This window comes from Thamnophis elegans, chromosome 4 (assembly GCF_009769535.1).
Source record: "Thamnophis elegans isolate rThaEle1 chromosome 4, rThaEle1.pri, whole genome shotgun sequence".
NCBI classification, from domain to species: Eukaryota; Metazoa; Chordata; class Lepidosauria; order Squamata; family Colubridae; genus Thamnophis; species Thamnophis elegans.
The window spans coordinates 87,900,854-87,921,697 of NC_045544.1; the positions used below are offsets into that span (position 1 = coordinate 87,900,854).

At 33.7% G+C, this 20,844-nt stretch overlaps 1 protein-coding gene across 2 annotated transcripts in view; it reads left to right on the plus strand.

Annotated features, from left to right (window-relative positions):
* EPRS1 (glutamyl-prolyl-tRNA synthetase 1) overlaps window positions 1-20,844 on the plus strand; it is a 42,874-nt gene that overhangs the window by 4,853 nt on the left and 17,177 nt on the right. For both annotated transcript variants that reach the window (XM_032215470.1, XM_032215471.1), the window contains 16 exons: window positions 474-573; window positions 998-1,154; window positions 2,968-3,113; window positions 3,678-3,772; window positions 5,184-5,310; window positions 6,854-7,046; window positions 7,429-7,600; window positions 8,925-9,158; window positions 10,292-10,376; window positions 11,052-11,111; window positions 14,160-14,270; window positions 15,327-15,463; window positions 15,881-16,088; window positions 16,617-16,729; window positions 17,479-17,596; window positions 17,923-18,306. In XM_032215470.1, coding sequence (XP_032071361.1) covers window positions 474-573; window positions 998-1,154; window positions 2,968-3,113; window positions 3,678-3,772; window positions 5,184-5,310; window positions 6,854-7,046; window positions 7,429-7,600; window positions 8,925-9,158; window positions 10,292-10,376; window positions 11,052-11,111; window positions 14,160-14,270; window positions 15,327-15,463; window positions 15,881-16,088; window positions 16,617-16,729; window positions 17,479-17,596; window positions 17,923-18,306 — 2,440 coding nt within the window. The remainder of the gene's footprint in view (window positions 1-473; window positions 574-997; window positions 1,155-2,967; window positions 3,114-3,677; window positions 3,773-5,183; window positions 5,311-6,853; window positions 7,047-7,428; window positions 7,601-8,924; window positions 9,159-10,291; window positions 10,377-11,051; window positions 11,112-14,159; window positions 14,271-15,326; window positions 15,464-15,880; window positions 16,089-16,616; window positions 16,730-17,478; window positions 17,597-17,922; window positions 18,307-20,844) is intronic.

Sequence of the window (20,844 nt, forward strand, 5' to 3'; positions counted from 1 at the left end):
TGACTATTTTAGTTACATAAAAATGGTTTTTAAATGTGCTTCACAATTCTAAATAAAAAACAGAAATGTAGAATTTCACAATAATCTATTACCATCAGGCAAATGAAAAAATTGAAAGTGCTACACTTCAATGAAAGACCAATCATATGACCTATTTTTGTTCAATCAACCATTGTTTATATTTGCCCGATGATGAGAATTCTTTTATTATGAAGTGTTGCATTTATGCATGGAAAATAAAGTGAAGGTGTCTTCAATTTTCAATAGCTTTTTAAAATAATTTTTTATTTTATGAAAAATTTAAAAGATACATTTTCATTAGCTTCTACTGTATTTGCAATATTTAATTTATGGGGTGGAACGGCTATGAATTAATCTGGAAACATGATACTGGGCTGCATGTTATAATGAATTCCTATACAATTCTACTTCAAATATGAATAAACACATATATGTTCATTTTTTTTAAACAGCCAAGTTACGTTCACTGATGTGAATTCTATAGTTCGTTATCTGGCTAGAATTGCCACATCTGCAGGATTATATGGATCTAATTTGCTGGAGCATACTGAGGTAAGAAATGATCTTCTAATTTCTTGGAGATACACAATGGGCTAAGGTAGTCCTCAACAAGATAGTCCTTGACTTATAACAGTTCATTTAGTGACAGTTCAAAGTTACAACAGCACTGAAAAAAGAAACTTATGACAATTTTTCACACTTAGCACCATTGCAGCATCTTCATGGTCACGTGATTTACATTCAGATGCTTGAAAACCAGTTTGTATTTATGATGATTGCACTGTCCCAGGGTCATGTGATCACCTTTTGCGGCCTTCTAGGCTGATAACTCTTTAAATTCTAGAATTTCATTATCTGAATAACTATTTAATTATTTCTACTACTTATTTTTTTCTAATAAAATGTGTAGGTTTTATTGGCTATAATTCAATCTTTTTTGTAATTTATCGCACACATTTTTTCTTCTTTTTCAAAGATTGACCATTGGATGGAATTCAGCACCACAAAACTGTCTGCTCCTACTGAGTTTGCTTTAGCCATCCAAGAGCTCAATAACTCCCTTTCTCTGAGAACCTATTTAGTAGGCAACTCTTTGAGCCTTGCAGATTTCAGCGTTTGGGCAGCATTAAAAGGTAAGGGAGCATAGTAAATATAGTAGCATAGTCATATCATTTTTTAAAAAATAATATAATTAAGCTTATCAAGATGTAAAATACAAAAGAAAATGAAAATAGTAGGAAAAGTGGGGAAGGAAAAGGAAAATGAAGTATATGGGAAAAAAGAAAAAAAAGCAGCAATTCCTGACTCTTTTTGGCATTTTTAGCACAGTAGAATAAGATGGTAACATTACAATCTCAACTCTTTACTTTTATATACTTAATATGTACTAGCTGTTTTGGTAACAAGAAACTTATCAGCAAAGTCAAAGTTTCATTTCCCTCCTCATTTAAAGAACAATCTCCACAAGCGGTTTCCAAGCAGAAACAAAGTTGGATGTGTGTTTTTCTTTGATTAAGTTCCATCAGTTTTTCCAACCATTCAACCATTGGAGGAATTAAAATATCTTTCCATTTTTGCGCATAAAAGCATAAAATCCTTGCTGCTGTTAATATAACAGCATGTTAATATCTTGATAAAAGCTCATTTATGTACCGAAACATCATAAGTATATAGAAGTTCATTTGCACAAACGACCAGAACTTTTGAAATTTAAATCCATACAAACTTTTCCTTATCTGGTTTTCATTATTTATTACATTTAATACATACAGGTTGAGAGTTGAATATCACTGCGTCAGAGGTGGTTTGGCCTGGTTTAACTGAACCAGTAGTGGAATTCAGGCCTGGGCCACAGAATCGGCAGCAACCCAGGCCTGCCACGTCCCCGAACTGGTTCCCTCGCTGCTGCTGGGCCTCCGCTATTTTTATTTTTAGTGACTGTGCGTGCACGGTTCAATGTAAATTGCGCGAAGAACAATTTACATTGAACAGTGCACGTGTGTGCAGTGTGCATCTGGTGTGTGTGTGTGTGTTGCAGACCAGTAGTAAAACCGGCAGCAACCCACCCCTGCAGTGCATGTGTGTGTAGTGTGTGTAAGGCACACATATTCCAACACATTTATTTACTAAAATTTCTCCAAAGTCAGATTTACTTATGTAAAATATATTTGAAAAGTCAAATGTAAATAATGAGGACATTGATAGTCGTGAAATCTCTTTAAAACATAATTAAGCATTTCTGGGACAGGTGATATACAGCGCTCAATGCTCTAGATACCCTGGTAAAGAGTCAGCTTTTTATTACCTAACAAAATGAGACGAGAGTGGAGCCTCTACAACTTTCAGGGCCACAAAGTGTGGGACTGCTAAAATATCAGTCACCTTTTAACAACCAATTTTTAAGTGATCTAAAAGGACAGCCCAAGTAGAACACAAAATGACATGAAAGCAACATTTTACCACAATAAAATATGATAATTGTACCTAATTTATTGTCTTTGAGCTATGCATGGAAGGCACTCCCGTTCTTTATATAGAAGTATTTCTTCCACAAATTCAGCTCTCATTTTGTAAATGCTGCCCCTTTATATTCACAGATGAAAAAGACTTGATAAAACACATTGAACTTACAGTTCAAATACATTTCTTTGGACAGTTTTCCCCCATTGTTTCTTATGATTCCATCAAAAAGTATGCTGACTGGTTTCCCCACAAAATGTAATTAAATAACTTGGAAAATTTAGGCCTGAGTGATTCTATTTCCATACTTCACAAAGTAAAATAAGATATTAAAATGCTCTCTTTGCAATAGCTATTTCTCCAATTATTATATATAATTAAATTGTAGTTATTAATTATGTCATCTTTGGTGTAAGTTGTGTTAGTTATATTATCTTGCCACATGGTATTTCCTAGTTTGTAATAAATCTATATCTTTTCCAATAGGCAACAATATATGGCAGGAGCAGTTATCTCAAAATAATGCTCCTGTCCATGTAAAACGCTGGTACAAGTTTCTTGAAGCACAAAATAGTTTTCAATCTGTAGATTCCAATTGGAATGTGGGAGACACTGTTCGAAAAATAAAAATGGTAAGTGTTCAGCGATCCCTGTTTCAGAGTGCATCAAAATATAGATAGATAATACTGAATAAGCCATTTTTATACTAATATCCTAAAGAAACAAATACAATTTGCATATAGAGGCATGCAGGCAAATATATATTCATACACAGCATGAACATGCTTCTTAGGAATGAAAATAAAGCTTTTAAAAACCTTTTATGTTGAATTAAAACTAAAAGCAACTAAAACTGATGCTTTTGAATCACTAACAGTCCAATAAATTGAAGGACCTATACATATCTGGTTTGAATTAAGAAATTGAATCATAGATCTGTATTAATAAAATAAAAATTAATACTACTTAGCGGTGTTCCCCCCGCCCCCCCAATATTTGTTATTTTAATGTGTGGTTCTATCTGGTGCAGAAACAGAGTATTGTTACATAATATACCTTAATCTACGATACCTTTAAACAGAATAAACAGTAGTGCTTTCATATAATTGTTTATTAGTAAACCCATTATTTATTTTCATTAATTCCTGGGTTCAAACTTTGCAATTGAATAATTTCCTTTGTATTTGTATTTTAAGACAACAGAAAAGAAACAAGATATTGGAAAATTTGTTGATCTACCAGGTTCAGAGATGGGGAAAGTCATTGTTAGATTTCCTCCTGAAGCAAGTGGGTAAGGTGAATTGTTTTATAATAACTCAGTTCTATATTTCTTTGGCAAAATGGAAGAACATGCAATTAAATGAAGTTTTGCTTTCCATTTATATTACATTTTTAAAAAATTGTTCATGTACAATGAAAATGTTCTCTATAAAACTGCATTTTAAAATTCCAGTGACAGACAATATGTGAATTAGAAAAGAACATGCAATGTAGTTTGCATGTTTGATTCAGTATTCCATTCTGTATTATACTCATAATTTGGGGTTTGGAGGAGATGGTAAAGGGAGAGCCCACACAATATTGAAAATAACAGAAGCACAGGTAGCCCTTCAGTTATGATGGTAATTGGGATTGGAATGTTTGCTGCTAAGTAATGTGTTCATACATTTTGATATCATGTGACAGCATTGCTTAGTGATGGCAATCTTGGTATTCCATTGTCATTGTTAAGCAAATCAACTGGTTGTTAAGTGAGGACATATCCTAATTCAAGCTACTCTGTCTTAGTCCCTACCAACCCAAAGTTTCAGTAAAGTCCATCTCCTCAGTTCCCCCACCTGCCTATCTCCCTTCCCCCCACCTTCTCTGCTTTTTTGATTATCTTGTGGTCTACCACTTCTGCCAACCTTGCTGTCCTCCACTCTGCAGGCATAGTTTAAATTGAATACTTAGTGATTGGATCTCTATTAAGCAAGGAATAAGCAAGATTGTGTAATGCTTGTTTAGTTGTTTATTTAGAGGCAAATATATAAGTAGGTATGTGCATGTACTTTTATATGCAGATGCCGTAGTTGCCTGAGAACCTGAATTATTTTGAGCGTTATATATTGCATGATGCAACAATAAGTATGAATCTGAATGTTTATCAAAGTTCGAAGTAATTGTGCTTGACATGAAAATGGAGTGAACAATTGCAAATTATAAATGAATGTTGAAAACCAGAAGAATCTGTGTATATTGATAGTAATTTTACAGCAGTTTTGGGTGATGCTGAAGTTCTAAGAAGAAAAACCCACAGTTTATGTGAATTTACTTAAATGTTGACATAGAGAATTTCTTATTTTATTAGTAACTTCAGAGCTCCTTTATGTATCCTTACTCCTTATTCTGAATGAACTTAAACTTGTTTCAGAAAATTTCAGCCATTATGTACTGTAAAGGTTGACTGATAGTAAGGGGTAGTATAGGGTAATTAATGTAAGAAAGGCATTAGCTATTGATTCATGAGATTATGAAATTGTGACTGAAATTTAAATTGTCAAGTTTTTTATTCTAAATAAAATATATTGACAGTATGGAATCTGTTGTAGTAGGACTTTAAATGTTGCTTCATTTCTTTTCTTTCTTTTTTTATATTTACTTTTCCCCTTCCTATTGAAATCATTAAATTATGCTGTTTTCTTCTATGACTTTATTTCTAGCTACTTGCATATTGGTCATGCAAAAGCTGCGTTGTTGAATCAGCACTACCAGATCACCTTCAAGGGTAAATTGATCATGAGATTTGATGATACAAATCCAGAGAAAGAAAAAGAAGATTTTGAAAAGGTAATTCAGATATTCATGTGTGGTTTATTTTAGAATTGAAATAAGCAAGATAAGTCAGTACAGATTTTGAGCATATTCAAAGGGTATAAAGGTAAAGATAAAGGTTCCCCTCGCACATATGTGCTAGTCATTCCCGACGGGTGGTGGTGGTGCTCATCTCTGTTTCAAAGCTGAAGAACCAGCGCTGTCCAAAGACATCTCCGTGGTCATGTGGCCTGCATAACTAAATGTCGAAGGCGCACAGAAAACTGTTATCTTTCCACCAAAGGTGGTTCCTATTTTTCTACTTCTATTTTTACATGCTTTCAAACTGCTAGGTTGGCAGAAGCTGAGACAGGTAACGGGAGTTTACTCCATTATACGGCACTAGGGATTCAAATCACCGAACTGCCGAACTTTCTGATCGACAAGCTCAGTGTCTTAGCCATTGAGCCACCATGTCCATGTAAAGGATATTTACAAAGGGTATAAATTGCTTTAAATGCAATTCCTTTACATACTTGCTGACAGTAATGAAATGGCAGTACAATTATTAAAATAAATGCGGACCATGTTGATTTCTAATCTATTTGAATGTAATGAAAATTTATTTTCCCAATGAATTTCAACTTTTTTTAAAAAAATGTCACTATTTTTACTATTTGAAATCTATGTAACCCATGCCTTCCAATTCATTATTGTTGGATTAAGGAGCATCTTTTCATGATACCTTCCCAGGTTCTGGATGACACTTTTCAGGGGTGTACAGGCGTAAAGGGAGGAAATACCACACTCTATTTCTTGAGATATTTTAAAGTAACTGGTATGCATGGAATCTTGGTTAGGTTTCGTTTTGAGAAGGCTGCAGTTATGTACTTTAAAACAGGCTCATGTGAATTGGGATAATAATTATTACCTTCCAAAACTGTTTACTGCTCTTATCTTTTATGTTGCTTTAATGTGGGTTAGAAAATTGAATAAGAAAGTTCTCCCAGTAGGTGGAGACATCATCCAGACATGGGTTATTCCGGCCAGTGAAATGCTCCCATTAATAGCAGTTTTGCTCTTTGCTGAATCTACCCCTGCATTGTTTGTATATTAATAATGCCTGCTTATGTTAATAATATCAACTATATAATATGCAGAGTGTCTTGTTTCCTACTACTTCCTGATAGTCCAAAGAGCACAGACGTGCAGTATTGTTTGGAGTTCTGCTCATATATTTCCTTGCTTATTCTCAGATTTTGCAGCAGTGACTCCCCAAATGCTTTACAGCAATTTGGGGTGATGCTGAAGTTCTAAGGACAAATAATCCAACCCACAAATAGTTTATGTGAATTTACTAAGTGAAACTTTTGATAGTCCTTCAAGTGGGCACAACTGACTTTGTCGGTGAATTTTCTAAAATTCTCTTTCTTTAATTACACATTTACAGCTCTTTGAAATGATAAAATGTAGCAATGTAGGAGAGGTTGCCATCTCTAATACAATGATAATAATAGTAAACATTTTTTAAATACCGATCTTAAATACCAATTTAATGTTTTAAAAACCATATATACAGGTGATCTTGGAAGATGTTGCAATGCTTAACATTAAGCCTGACCAATTTTCATATACCTCTGATCATTTTGAAAAAATAATGAAATATGCTGAGAAACTCATTCATGAAGGAAAGGCTTACGTAGATGATACACCAGCAGAACAGATGAAAATGGAAAGAGAACAGAGAATAGAATCTAAACACAGGAGTAATTGTAAGACCTTTTATTAAAGTTTTATCCTTTTTTAATTGAATGAGTGAAACGTATATACTATTTGATAATTATGTTATTAGCATAAGTTATATAAGCCTTATGAGTTTGAGATAATGATTAAAAATAACCTTATTAAGATGTTTGTTGCACTTAGGTTTCTCATATAAGCCAACATATTACTTGTTTGATTTTGGTTGATTGTGAATCAAGCCTGTGGGATTTATGAATAATGGTTTATGGTTTTATTTATGATTGGATAATGTCCAACCAACTGAAAGTAATGTTGAGATTCAAAACAAATTATTAATTATGTAAATTATTTTTCATATGTAAATATTATTAGAGCAAACTTAATCCTAATTAAATATTTGTAATCTTATAGCTGTTGAGAAGAATTTTCAAATGTGGGAGGAAATGAAAAAAGGAACAGAATATGGACAAACCTGCTGTCTAAGAGCAAAAATTGATATGAGTAGTAATAATGGATGCTTGAGAGACCCAACTCTTTATCGTTGTAAAAATCAGCCACATCCACGTACTGGAAATAAATACAAGTATGTGTTGACGAAGAATTCCTTTCACTTTCTTAGATTTTCTACTCTACTTTTCTTTCTTTTTTAATTATTACAACCTAGTTTCTGGTTTCTTGGGAACAATTTTAACATTCCAGATCTTTATTTTTGTAGAGATTTTTATAAGCTGATATAATCTGATACTGAATTATATATATTATTGATATATGTCTATTATTAAGTATGGAAAAAATCCATTCTTAAAACAACAAGCAATTTTAAGTTTTTAAATTGTTTGTTACTCTAAATTATTTGTTTCCATGAGGAAGATTTGCTTCCATGAGAAAAGCAACTTAGAACTAAGGAGATCTAAGGACAATTAGAACAATTAATCAGTGGAACAACTTGTCTCCTGAGGTTGTGAATGCTCCAACACTGGATGTTTTTAAGAAGATGTTAGATATCCATATGTCTGAAGTGGTGTAGGGTTTCCTGTCTAAGCAGGGGATTGGACTAGAAGACCTTCAAGGTCCCTTCCAACTCAGTTATTCTATTAAAGAGGTTAGTGACAGGACTGAATCGCTTCATCCACTAGACTTGAAGATGGGCAGAAAGGAGCCAAGAAATTATATAAATATTTATTTTAGGTCTTATTGAGATATTCACAAGTACACTGTTGAGCAATGTAAGAAAAATAGTTTTTAGTTTTACTTTGTTGATCTTAGTTGTCTTAGCTTATTAGGATGAATTATCTCTCTTACAAAAGAGGGGAGAAAAACTAAACTAAAAAATTAAGAACTAATATTGTAAAACCTTCTCCCCATGAATGTTCACGAGGATAAATCTTGATTTGGTAGCCTTGGTAATAAGAAATGAGAAAGAGTAAGCACCTTTCCCTTCCATATTGATTCCTCCCTAAAACTGCTCTTCTACTTCTACATACTCTTATTGGAGAAATGTTATTTGTTTATATTTATTTACTTTCTGGAATACTCTCATCAAACCAAATTTGCTGTATTTACTAATATTTAAGTGTGAGTTCCTGTTTTTATATGAATCAAAAACTTGTCTATTTCCCCACTTTCTGGAATATATCTAGTTCTGAGAAATAACATGTTACCCAGATTTCATAATAGATTCTCCAGAATCTCCTTAATATTTTAGGAATAACTGATACTTATTGTCGCTCTATTCAAATACAGTGTAAAGTTTGCAATTGCTTTAAACATTCTTCTTGTTTTTAACGTGTACCATTAGACTGATAAATACTGTTGCGTCAGTGATTGCTTTTGAAATGTATTAATGATAAGATGTGACATCTGTCAAGTATGCATGAAGGTTAATTCTGTTTCTGCTTAACTTTCAGTATTTACCCCACATATGACTTTGCCTGTCCTATAGTGGACAGTTTAGAAGGTGTTACTCATGCATTAAGAACAACAGAATACCATGATAGAGATGAGCAATTCTACTGGATCATTGAAGCCTTGGGAATAAGAAAGCCCTATATCTGGGAGTACAGTCGTTTAAACCTCAACAATACTGTGCTTTCTAAAAGAAAGCTCACTTGGTTTGTCAATGAAGGGCTGGTAGATGGCTGGTAAGTGAAGTTGCTTAGCTTGCTGATGTCTGGATGCTTCTAAAATGTGTACTAGATTATTTCATTCCTATATTCATACTGTAATTTATATGTTATTAATAAATAAAACCTCCAATTACAAAAACTTTTTAAATTAAATGTGACCCTTACACATTATCACATTTATGTGTTTGCTGTTAACAGAAGAAATAAATTATTTTTAGACATTTTGCTTTTATAAGTATTCCAAAATATTGGCTTTTATGTTTTTTTTAATGTTGTTATTACTAGTCCATGGGCTTCATGAGACCTTCAGATGCCTCTCTGCTTCTGCGCCTCCCCTTTCCTTTGTGGTTCATTAAGCATTCAAAAGTTTGCATCATATTAATTTGGTCAATATGAAAAATAATTTGTCAGTGTGGAAAGGATGATTTTAAGTTTCTAGGTGTACTGTGAGCATATATAAAATTCTGCAGCCACTAATGTGACTTTCAGTTTCTTCCCTAATGCTCCTAAATTGTGGTAATTTGTGGTAACTTGCCTAATAAATGCATCTGGCATGGTACAGTATTGGGTGCACAGTACTCTTGATACAATGTTAGAACAACAGAAGAAAAAGATTTAGGTGTGCTCATGGATAACTGCAAAATGACAAGCAGTGTGTTGAGGCAGCTGTGGAGTCAAACAAAATTCTGGGATGCATCACCAGCAGGAAAAAGGAGGACCTAATTATATATAATTATACACAACACACACACAAACACACACAAAATTTGGAATACAGTTCTGAGACCTCATAGATAGATAGATAGATAGATAGATAGATAGATAGATAGATAGATAGATAGATAGACAGACAGACAGACAGACAGACAGACAGACAGACAGACAGACTGACAGACTGACAGACTGACAGACTGACAGACTGACTAGATATAGATATAGATAAGATTGAGCAAATATACAACAAAAATGGTGCAAAATCTGAGGGACACAAATTAAACAAATGCTAAGAATTAGCCAATATTAAAAATTGGAATTCATGCAATCTAAGATAAGGCTGTGTAAAATGGATGGGAGAACTAACCTTGTGTTTTGAATTAACAAGCGTATTTTTAAAGCCATCCCATTAAGTATTGATTGCTTTCTTTAAGGGATGATCCCAGATTTCCAACAGTTCGTGGTGTCCTTAGAAGAGGTATGACAGTAGAAGGATTGAAACAGTTTATAGCTGCACAGGTAAGAGTCTTTATTTTCAAATTATGTAGAAAGTGATTGCTACAGTATCTTTGTAAAATTACAGTGGAATCCATTGCTCATCTTTGACTTGCAGAATTTCCTGCAGTCTATGCACCTTACCCAAATTTCTTTTGAGAGATCACCTGTCTCTTTTGGGACAAGATTTGAAGAAAATGGGCGAAAACTTCAAATAATATTCTAAAGTATTGGAAGTTTAATAAAGCACACTTTGTTAAAGAAGCTGTGTTAGAAAATATTAAAATATTTTAAAATATTAATTATTAAAAGATTTCCTCTAATTGATTTATCTTTTCAAAATAACCAATTAATATTGCTATATTCTTAAAGGATATTGCTGTCGTGTTACAAAAATATAGTTTATACACAAAAACATAAAGACACAGGAAAATGGTTACAATTAATATGACTTAAGTTAAAGTACTTAAGTAAAGTTACAAGTTACTTCCTTCTTGCTACTTGATGGATACAGGATTTCTGCCTTTGCGTTGATTGATTAAATATATGTAATTAAATTAAATATACATAAGATAATTGGCCAATTAGCAATAGAATCATGTTTGGCTTTATACCATTTCCACCATTTATCATTGTGTATTAAATGTCTGTAATTATTATTTATTCAGATGATGCATTTTTTTCCTTTATATTTTACAGGGGTCTTCAAGATCAGTTGTAAACATGGAATGGGATAAAATTTGGTCATTTAACAAAAAGGTACATTTGTCTTTATTTTAATTTGATGAGCTTTCAGGTGGAAACCTGCTCTAATGTGGATAAGAAATCCAGAATTATCTGAGTGCACTTTGAAGACTAGTGAATGTAGTTTATTGCTTCATCAGCCTCTTTTTCAGGAAAATGGAATGTCTTTCTCGTTAACAAGGCTTAAATTAATCTTACTTACTTTGCCAAATCTATTGAACTGTTTTTTTGAGAAGGTAATCGTATTTTGCTAATTTTGTAAATCTGATATGAAATTCTGCATTTCATTTTTCTGCCATCAAGCTGCGAGCTATCTGTAAGAAGGTATTACTTAATGCTTTTTCTGCCTTAGCATATAGCTTACAGTAAGCATACATAGCATAAGCATATGTGGTTTCTCATATACAATCACATTTGCTTACATAACAAGAGCTATATATATTTCCATAAAAATGCATTATTCCTATGCTAAAGAGAAAAACTTGATTTCTCAAAAGAGAAGAGAGTTTAAGAACTTTCTAAGTTGCCTCTCTGCAGAAGGCTATAATATTTCCTTTGTAAGATTATCAGTGAAGTTCTTTCATTGTTCTTCAGTTGAAAGATTAAAGAAGGAATACTGCATCTTCACATGATTAGTTACTTTTTGGCAGCAACTGCTTGGACACTATAATAAGGCGAACTGTTGGTGTCTCTCTACAATTCTATGGCTGCTCCTATTTTTTTAACTTGCATCTGGAACTTTGCTTTCAAATAGGTTTCATTTTTCCTCAGATTTCAGTATTTGCTTGCCTGGCATGTGCTTTGTAGTGTCCTATAGTTCTTTTACTTTGTTCTCTTCATTTATATGAGGGATTATCAATTGGTTCTTTCTGTTGCTGCATTAGTTGTATAATACATTTACAAAACATAATTTTTAGCTAAAGCTGTTGGACTGCACACTTGTTAGAGCTGTACATTGACATGTATAGTGACTTCTCATGGACCAAGAGTAAAGCTAAAGTATTAAATTTCCTATAAGATACTGTTGGCTCTCAAGAAAGAAAAATTATCAATAGAAACATTGGCAAAATTTAATGAGTAGAGCAGAGCAGAATCCCTCTTTTGTAATGCAGTAAAAATCTGATCAAACAAGGACTAAATAAGGATTTTTAGTTTTTCAAAAAAATGTGGATAAAATAAGTTATATGTATCATTGCATACTTTTTAATCACATAAGGGTTGCTAGTGTGTAAATCTCATCCAGAGCCAGAGAGCTGACACTGAAACCTGTAATGTAATTATTATGTTAACAATTTGCTTGTATTTATGATAGGCAGCAAAGGCACAAGTGATACTTCTCTTATATATTTATAAGAATGTCGCAAAGGTGCTTTTTTAAAGAGACAACTGGATTTTCTTGTTTTTCTTTGAAGACATCCAAGAAGCTTCTTCAACTCTGAAGAAGCTAAATGATGAGCAGTGGGAGGATTTATATTCCTTGCAGACAGTTGGTCATTTGCATTCTTTTAGAGAGTCATTGAGACCACTTGGAGGCGTTGAGCCTTCTTGGAACTGCTAAAATGACTGTGTTGTATAGATGATGTTGTATCACTCCTGCTCTGTTGAGAGAGGGCTGTTTAATTATGACATAGATGGCTTCTTTGACCTCTCTTTCAAACCAGTGGTCCTCTCTGTTCAATTGTGGACTTTGCTGTCTTCAAAAGAGTGCCCTTTTTAATGCAGAAGGGACTGCTGAATCTTGTCCTAATGGGTTTTTTCCCTATGTTGTGCCATGAATTTGTGAAGTGGAGATAAACCTCCAAGTGGCCTCAATGACTCTCTGATAGAATGCAAATGACCAGCTGTCTGCAAGGAGTATAAATCCTTACATTCCCCACAATCCAGTCAGAGCTGAAGAAGCTTCTTGGGTGAGAAGTGAAACATTTTCAAAGAAAAACAAGAAATCCAATTACCTCTTGAAAAAAGCACATTTGGGACAACCATGATGTGGCTGATTGAGAATCTATGTAGACATTTCTATTAGTCATGAGTGCTCTTTTATATAAGTTTTCCCCTCAAAGAATACATGTCCTTATAAGTAGTAATATGTAACAATTGTTTAAACTATTGTAATTCTGGGGATTGCAGTTGATATTCTGAGAACGTTGGAAGACCAAAGTTTTCTCATGCTTCCTTAAAACCTCCAGTTGTATAAAATAGTAAGTTATTGAAAAGGCTGGTAATGCTTAAAGTAAGTGGTTTGGTAGCGTGTTAACAAAATAAACAATATTGGTGGAAGATGCTATGCTTGACTATTGAGTAAGTTAGAAAAATATTTTCTCAATGAAGCAGAACTATAGGGTGTTTTTAAATAATGTTGCCTTATTATAGTGCTCTAAAGCTGTTGTATTTAAATAATCATGCTAGAGTGCATGCTTTTTGAAATACATTTATTGAAAATATATGGCTGTAAAGCCAGTGATTTGGTAAGGAGAAAATTGTGGACTTTTGTATATTTATAAAAAAGTATTTTAAATTGTAGTGTGCCATTTGGCATTTAAAAAAAATCTTTTTGTGTGTTTGAAGAGCATCCCACAGATATTCTGATTCTGCCTATTTTTCAGTCTCAGAAAAAATGATAATGTAATGCATACATGTAGATTATATCTGCTTTAAAAACTACTGAGTGATAAAATCACTCAGATCCCCCCAAAAAGTTTACAGTTAGCATACACATTTAGCCTAATTACAGTATGCTTAGCCTAATTGTAGTTTCCTCCAGTTAGGAATGCATATGCTTACAAACTCTCTCCCAAAAAGTGATTTTAAAACATTTTTTCTCAAAGGACAGGAAAATTACACAAGCATATTTTGTTTTGGCTTTGTTTTATAATTTAAATTCAGGCAGCTTCAATTGCAGCCAACAGTGCAGTAACATAAAGAATACCAGTTAATATTCCTAGATGGCTTGTTGTATATGTGTACTTTTTCATTCATATAACTTCATTTTAAAGATTTTTGCTTGAAATATAATTGAATAATTGAATAATTATGTATTTTTAAATTGTTATCCTTGGGATATAGGTTATAGATCCAGTGGCACCTCGGTTCACTGCATTGCTAAAGGATGAAATAGTCACCGTAAATATTCCTGAAGCTCAAGAAGAGATGAAAGAAGTGGCCAAACATCCAAAGGTTTGCTTAAAGAATGCTATAATAAAAACATTGAATCATTGGAATTGACAGGGCTTTCTGCACAATGAAAAGAAAGCAAAACCAGATTACCAAGTATGTAAGAGGCTGTCATCATTAAGAAGGCCAGCAGATGAATTAAAAGAGTTTTAAAAATGTAAATATCTTCAACCTGAGTTCAAATTCTGGTTGCTGTATCCATGCAGTTTTCTTAGCAGTTTTTTTTTAAAAGAAATGGTTGGCCACTCCCTTCTACCTGGTTGCTTTTTCAATTTCTTTCCTAATCTACAGCCAGGATACCTCCCCATCTAAGTACTAACCAGGCATAACCTTGTTTAGCTCTGAGATTTGAGCACTGCTATCACCGGCTGAGAATGAGATGGAATTTGGAATGGAGTTTTCAACTCTGGACAAAAGTCCATGAAAAGAAAAAAAAAGTCCTATAAAGTATTTAAATTACTGTGTATTTAAATATATTCATTATGTAAAGTATTTAGACATCATTTAAATTAAGCATTTACTTTCAAAAACACTGGAATTAAACATTTGATTAAATTAAATTAAACTACACATGATGATGGTTTTGATTTTGAATCCATCCACATTTTTTTCCAGTTTCCCCTATTTTGGGGGCTATAGCCCTCTAGTGTACCTTAAGATACCTGTTAGATCAGAGGTGGGCAATTAATTTTTCCAAGGGCAAAATGATAAATTGGGACTATTTTAAAGGGCTGCCACTTCATCTTGCATCACCACCGTGTCCTTCAACATTGATGCCCCGTCCTCTGGTGCCATTGCCCTGCTTCCCATGCCCTGCCCCCTGATGCCACTGATACCACAGGTTGGATTGGGGACCACCTGTGGGCCAGATGTGGCCCGTGGACCATAAAATGCCTAGATTTAGATCATCCAAAAAGTTGTTCCCTCTTGGTTGAAGAAAAACAATGTACCACAATGACAGAGATACAATGTTTGCCTTTTTTCCTCCCAGAATAGATTATTGTGTTGTAATTTTTTCCAACGTAAACCAGCTCTTTATCCTTTTCTGTTAATATACAGAATGCTGAAGTTGGCTTGAAGCCTATATGGTATAGTCCCAAAGTACTGATTGACGGAGCAGATGCAGAGACATTGACAGAAGGAGAAATGGTTACATTTATTAACTGGGGCAACATAATCATCACCAAAACACACAAGTACGTTTTTCATTGGATTTTATGTTTTGATACTGGAATTTCCATTTCTTAAATATTTAAAATGTGTAGTGGGTAAAGAATCATTACAGTATATAATCCATTTCAAACCTTTTACCCTTTTCACTGTACATGAAATTGTTGGAAACCATATGGTAGGTGATGCAGAGAATTATATTGAGGCAGAGAAGAGGGTTGAAATAACGGGATGTAGTGACTTGCATGACCACAAGCTTTTTCTCTTCATACAGGAATCCTCTTAAATGTAAATAATAAACTGGGGTTATTAAATTTGACTGCTATTTCTTAAGATTCACTGATTTTTGGAAACTTAAGTTAATTTGCACCGATTTCTTGGTCAAGGATTCATCATTTAATTTTAAAACAGACGGATAATCAAAATACTCTGTTTCTTTGTAGGAACGTCACTGGGAAAATCACATCTATGGATGCTAAATTAAATTTGGAGAATAAGGATTACAAAAAAACTACTAAAATCACCTGGCTAGCAAAAACCTCTTCTGCTTCTCTCACTCCAACTATTTGTGTGAATTATGACCACTTGATCACCAAGCCTGTCTTAGGCAAGGAGGAAGACTTCAAACAGTACATCAACAGAAATAGCAAAGTAACTTTCATATTATTATCAACTGTTGCATTTGTGCCACAAAATGATAGTCTGTTCTACATGTATTCAAGAAACTATGGAATACATGAATCCTCCTCCCTCTTTAAATCTCACTCATCCTTAAGTCTGGCTTAGATTCAAATTGACCCAATAAATTCTGTGCTGACTTGAGATTTTATCCTTTACATTCCTGATTAAAATTCAACATTCTAGCCCATCTTCCATAAAATGGTGTCTTCTAAGCCTTGGAACTCCTGTCATCACTAATTATTGGCAAGAGTCACATATTAGGAAAGATCAGGCTAGCCATAATTATGTATTGATTGTATGATTGCTTTTTCTTAGTCTTTCATTTGGATTTTTATGAGTCGCTTCCTGGAGAATGAAGGGTTTTCAATATCCAGCTGAAATGTTAACTTTCATGTTAACTATAGTAATTCAGAACAACTACAGTAATATGTACTTGTCATATATGTATAGAATTTTGTTCTTAGGAAGTTATACAATTTATTTTTAATTTTTTTACAGCAAGAAGAACTGATGTTAGGTGATCCTTGCCTAAAAGATTTGAAAAAAGGAGACATCATTCAGCTTCAGAGAAGAGGCTTTTATATTTGTGATCAACCATATGAGCCTATTAGGTGAGCATTTAGAAACCAGCTTGATTTTAACTGTATCAGATTTGGACATTTGGAACAGACATATTTTTCAGGACTATTGAAGTAGAATTAATCATCTGCTATCTATAACAAGTCTATGTTTCTGCATTATATTTACCTAAATATATAGAAGAGCATTACATTCTATTTAACAAAGGAAAGTGGGATAATACAGTTTAAGAAAAACATTTGAAAGCCAAGTAACTTACTTTAAGTGACATTTTCTCCCATTTATGGAATATGCAAATAACACATTTAAAATTTTCTATATGAGTAAGCAGTGATTGTTATTTTAAAAACTGTATTTTGAACTGCAATATTGACTATTCATAAGGATTTAATATGGGCTTGATATTACTGTCAAAAATAATTTTGATGTACACTATATGGAAATGTAAGAAAATGCCTACTACTTCTGTCTGTCTCTTTGTTTTCACCAAATAAAAGACATTTTTCTCTTGGATTTACTGCTGTAGGGATGGGTGAAGTATAGTAAGAATGTATTTTGATATTCATTGTTGAAGCTTAACTCAAGATCTACACAACCCTTCATGTCAATTTTCTGCTGTCTTTCTTGTTCTGAACTCCTTACAAATATATAATTTCACAACAACTTTTATTTCTATAAACATTTGAAGTTTAACTGGTAATTTTTCATATTGATTTATTCATCATCTATTTATTCAATTAGTATTGTTAGTATTCATTTAATTAAAAATCTTACTTTATAGCCCATATAGCTGTAAAGAATCTCCATGCATTTTGATTTATATTCCTGATGGGCATACAAAAGAAATGCCAACATCTGGCTCAAAGGAAAAGACCAAGTCAGAAACAGCAAAGAAAGAGGTAAGTAGATTCAGTTGATATATGTTGTTCATCTAAAATAATTACAAACTCTTTGATATTCAATATGGACAGATGCATTTGTCATATTTGAAATAACAAATGCACCTGTAAAGGAAGCAGAATATATGATTTGGGGAGCAGAACGTTTGAAAAAGATCTCAGGATTATAATCAATCACAAATTGATCATGAATCATTAACGTGGCAATCATTAATGTGGCACAATTAAAAACAATTGCTGCATATTGTAGTTAATTTTTTGGTGCATATTGTAGTTAGTTATTTTCGTCACTTTTGTAAATGCATAATTTTGTTTTCTTTTCAAAGGTTAGTACTACAATGAAAGGTCCTTCTTCTTCATTTGGGGCTGATATTTCTTCTACTTCAGTTTCCTCTTCAGCCCAGGATCCCTTAGCTCTTTACAGGAGAGTGTCTGCTCAGGGTGATGCAGTCCGTGATTTGAAACAGAAGAAAGCAGCAAAGGAGGACATTGATGCTGCTGTGAAACAACTCTTGGCTCTGAAAGCAGAATACAAGGAGAAGATTGGTCAAGACTACAAGCCAGGAAATCCTCCAGTTCCAGCAGTTCCCATCCAGACATCCAGATGTGAGGTTGCCGCCATTGCCAGTGTAGACAGCAAAACTCTTTATGATCATGTAGCTGAGCAAGGAGAAGTGGTCCGAAAACTTAAAGCAGAAAAAGCTTCCAAGGTTAGTAAAGACATCAATTAGGCTACCTTAAACTATTGTTGTCTGATTTTGTCTAAAGCCATGTATTCCATTATAACCTTTGAAATCTTCATAACATATCTCTTCGTATGTTTTTCTGAGAGAAAATGTTCTCTGGATTCTCCCAAGATCCAACTATTATCTTCTATTAACAGAAGAGCAAATATCTAACTTGGTTTTGGAAGTGTATCACTTTTTTGCTGCTGAATTATGAGAAGGCAGCCCTATTTTTCTTATTATAAACTATATATGTGTGTGAATGATTTAAAATAATTAAATTATTTAGTTGCATTATTGTTTCAAATTTGGCCATGTGTCTCTTTAGATCCATATCAGTTTCTCCTTTTCTGTCTTAATCCCCTTTAAGTGTGTTCTTTTATTTCTGGTTTTAAGTTCAGCTAGATACTTCTGTCACAGTGTTTGCTGCTCTGAAAACAAAAAATGAAAAGAAAAACTGGCCAGGAGTAAAAACTAGCAATTCACCAGTGTCTTTCTTAGTTCAATTCCTCTGTCCCTGTAGATGCTTGTGGGAAAACTCATGACTGTAAAGTACATAAATTAAGAAGTTCATAGATATAATTCAACAAAATATAATAGCAGTGGAAGTAAAATAGGATAATGCAAATGTTTTTAGATCTTTGAAAAAAATATATTGTTAAGTGATAGAAAGCATTCCTTCCTTTACTTTTAGTATAGCTTCTTTTACTGCAGTGTTATGTGGGTGCAAGTTACAAAACAGATGGTTATTTTGTCCACATTGAAAAAATAAAAAATAGATTGAACTTTGCTTTACCTACTTTACTTCACATACTTCACCTTAGTTTATAAAAAACATATGTCTCGGCATCAATTCTGTTTATTCAATCTTATTTTTAAAAAATGTCCTGTTGAATTATATCCAAATCTATCAGCCTTCCATTCTAAAAAGAAATCTAAAACAATCACTTGGTCTGGGGAATGGATATGAACAAAGCTTGTTAATTGCTTTTCTATTTAAAGTTTAAATAGAATATTTTAGACCAACGTGAACCATATTATGTCAATTGCAGAGAAAGACTGGTTCTAGAAAGTTTTAATTTAAGAAGCATTTATATGCACCTAATTTATAAAATGAAAATATTTCTGCATTTACTGATGTGATATATTGTCTCCCTGCTTCAGGATCATATAGCTGTTGCAGTAAAAGTGCTTCTTGCTCTAAAGGCAGAATATAAACAAAAGACAGGTCAAGATTATAAGCCTGGACATCCACCTGCAGCTCCTCTTCCTCCTTCCTCCTTGTCTTATACTTCTGATTCTACTTCTTTAACTATGAATGGTTTGACATCTTCTAGCCAAATAGATGAAAAAGCTCTGTATAGTAAAGTAGCTGAACAAGGCGAGGTAGTGCGGAGACTCAAAGCAGAAAAGGTTTCCAAGGTAGAATAATGATAAGTATTCCCTCTCTCTGCCCCTCTCCCCTTTCTTCCTTCTCTCTCTCTCTGTCTCTGTCTTTACTTATATTTCATAAACATTTAACTTAAACCTATATATGTTTGACACTGTTTGCTTCAAAATTTATTATTTCAACATCATTGTGAAAGAGTAAAGCTATTTCCTTTACGTCTTCCACTTTAAGAAGTTATTGTAGGCATTTAATCCTAATGCATTACCTTTCTAGCTTAACTTTGTATTAGATATTTAAAAGAATGTGACAGCCAGTAATTTCTATTTTTCTTATGTATGGACACCAATTTGTGTACATTCGACTGTCATGAGAAAAATATGCCTTTTGAAAAGTGACGTGCAGAAACTGATAGCAACAAAAACAGTTAAAGAAAAATGGGTGGGTTGCACTAACCCAGACACAACCTGGTGATTTTCAACTAGAAACTCAAAGAGCAGGTGTCAGTTGTGGTGAGAGGGCCTAGTGCAATTTCATGTTGTGTGCTGTTTGGGACCTTATCTGGAACATGAGGTCCTGGGTCTATGCCCATGTCATCTCTTGATTGGATTACTGCAATGCACTCTACATGGGGCTACCCTTGTATAGTATTCAGAAGCTACAGCTGGTGCAGAATGAAGTGGCAAGGACAGGTCTGGGAGCCGCTAAGATGGTACATATAACACAACTGTTCTTGAGCTGCATTGGTTACCATTTTGCTTCTGGGTCCAATTCAAGGTATTTGTTATTACTTTTAAAGCCTTATATGGCATAGGTCCAGGGTATCTTGAGCAACTGTCTCACCTCAATGGAATTAGCCTGCCCCACTCATGCCACTGGAAGAGGCCTGCTACAGACCCTGTGTGCCAAGAAATTTGGGCTGGGGTGTGGTCAAGGAGAAGAGCCTTTTTCGCTGTGGCCTTGACCCTGTAAAATACTGGACCAGCAGAGCTGAGAACGGCTCCCACCCTTTTAACGTTCTAAAAGAGTGTTAAAATGTGTTTTTGCCATGGGTGTGTGTGCTCATTGCTGGAGTGGTTAACAGAGTAAGAAGACCTCATCCCTGCTCCATCCGTCTTTTGATTCCTGGGTTGTTG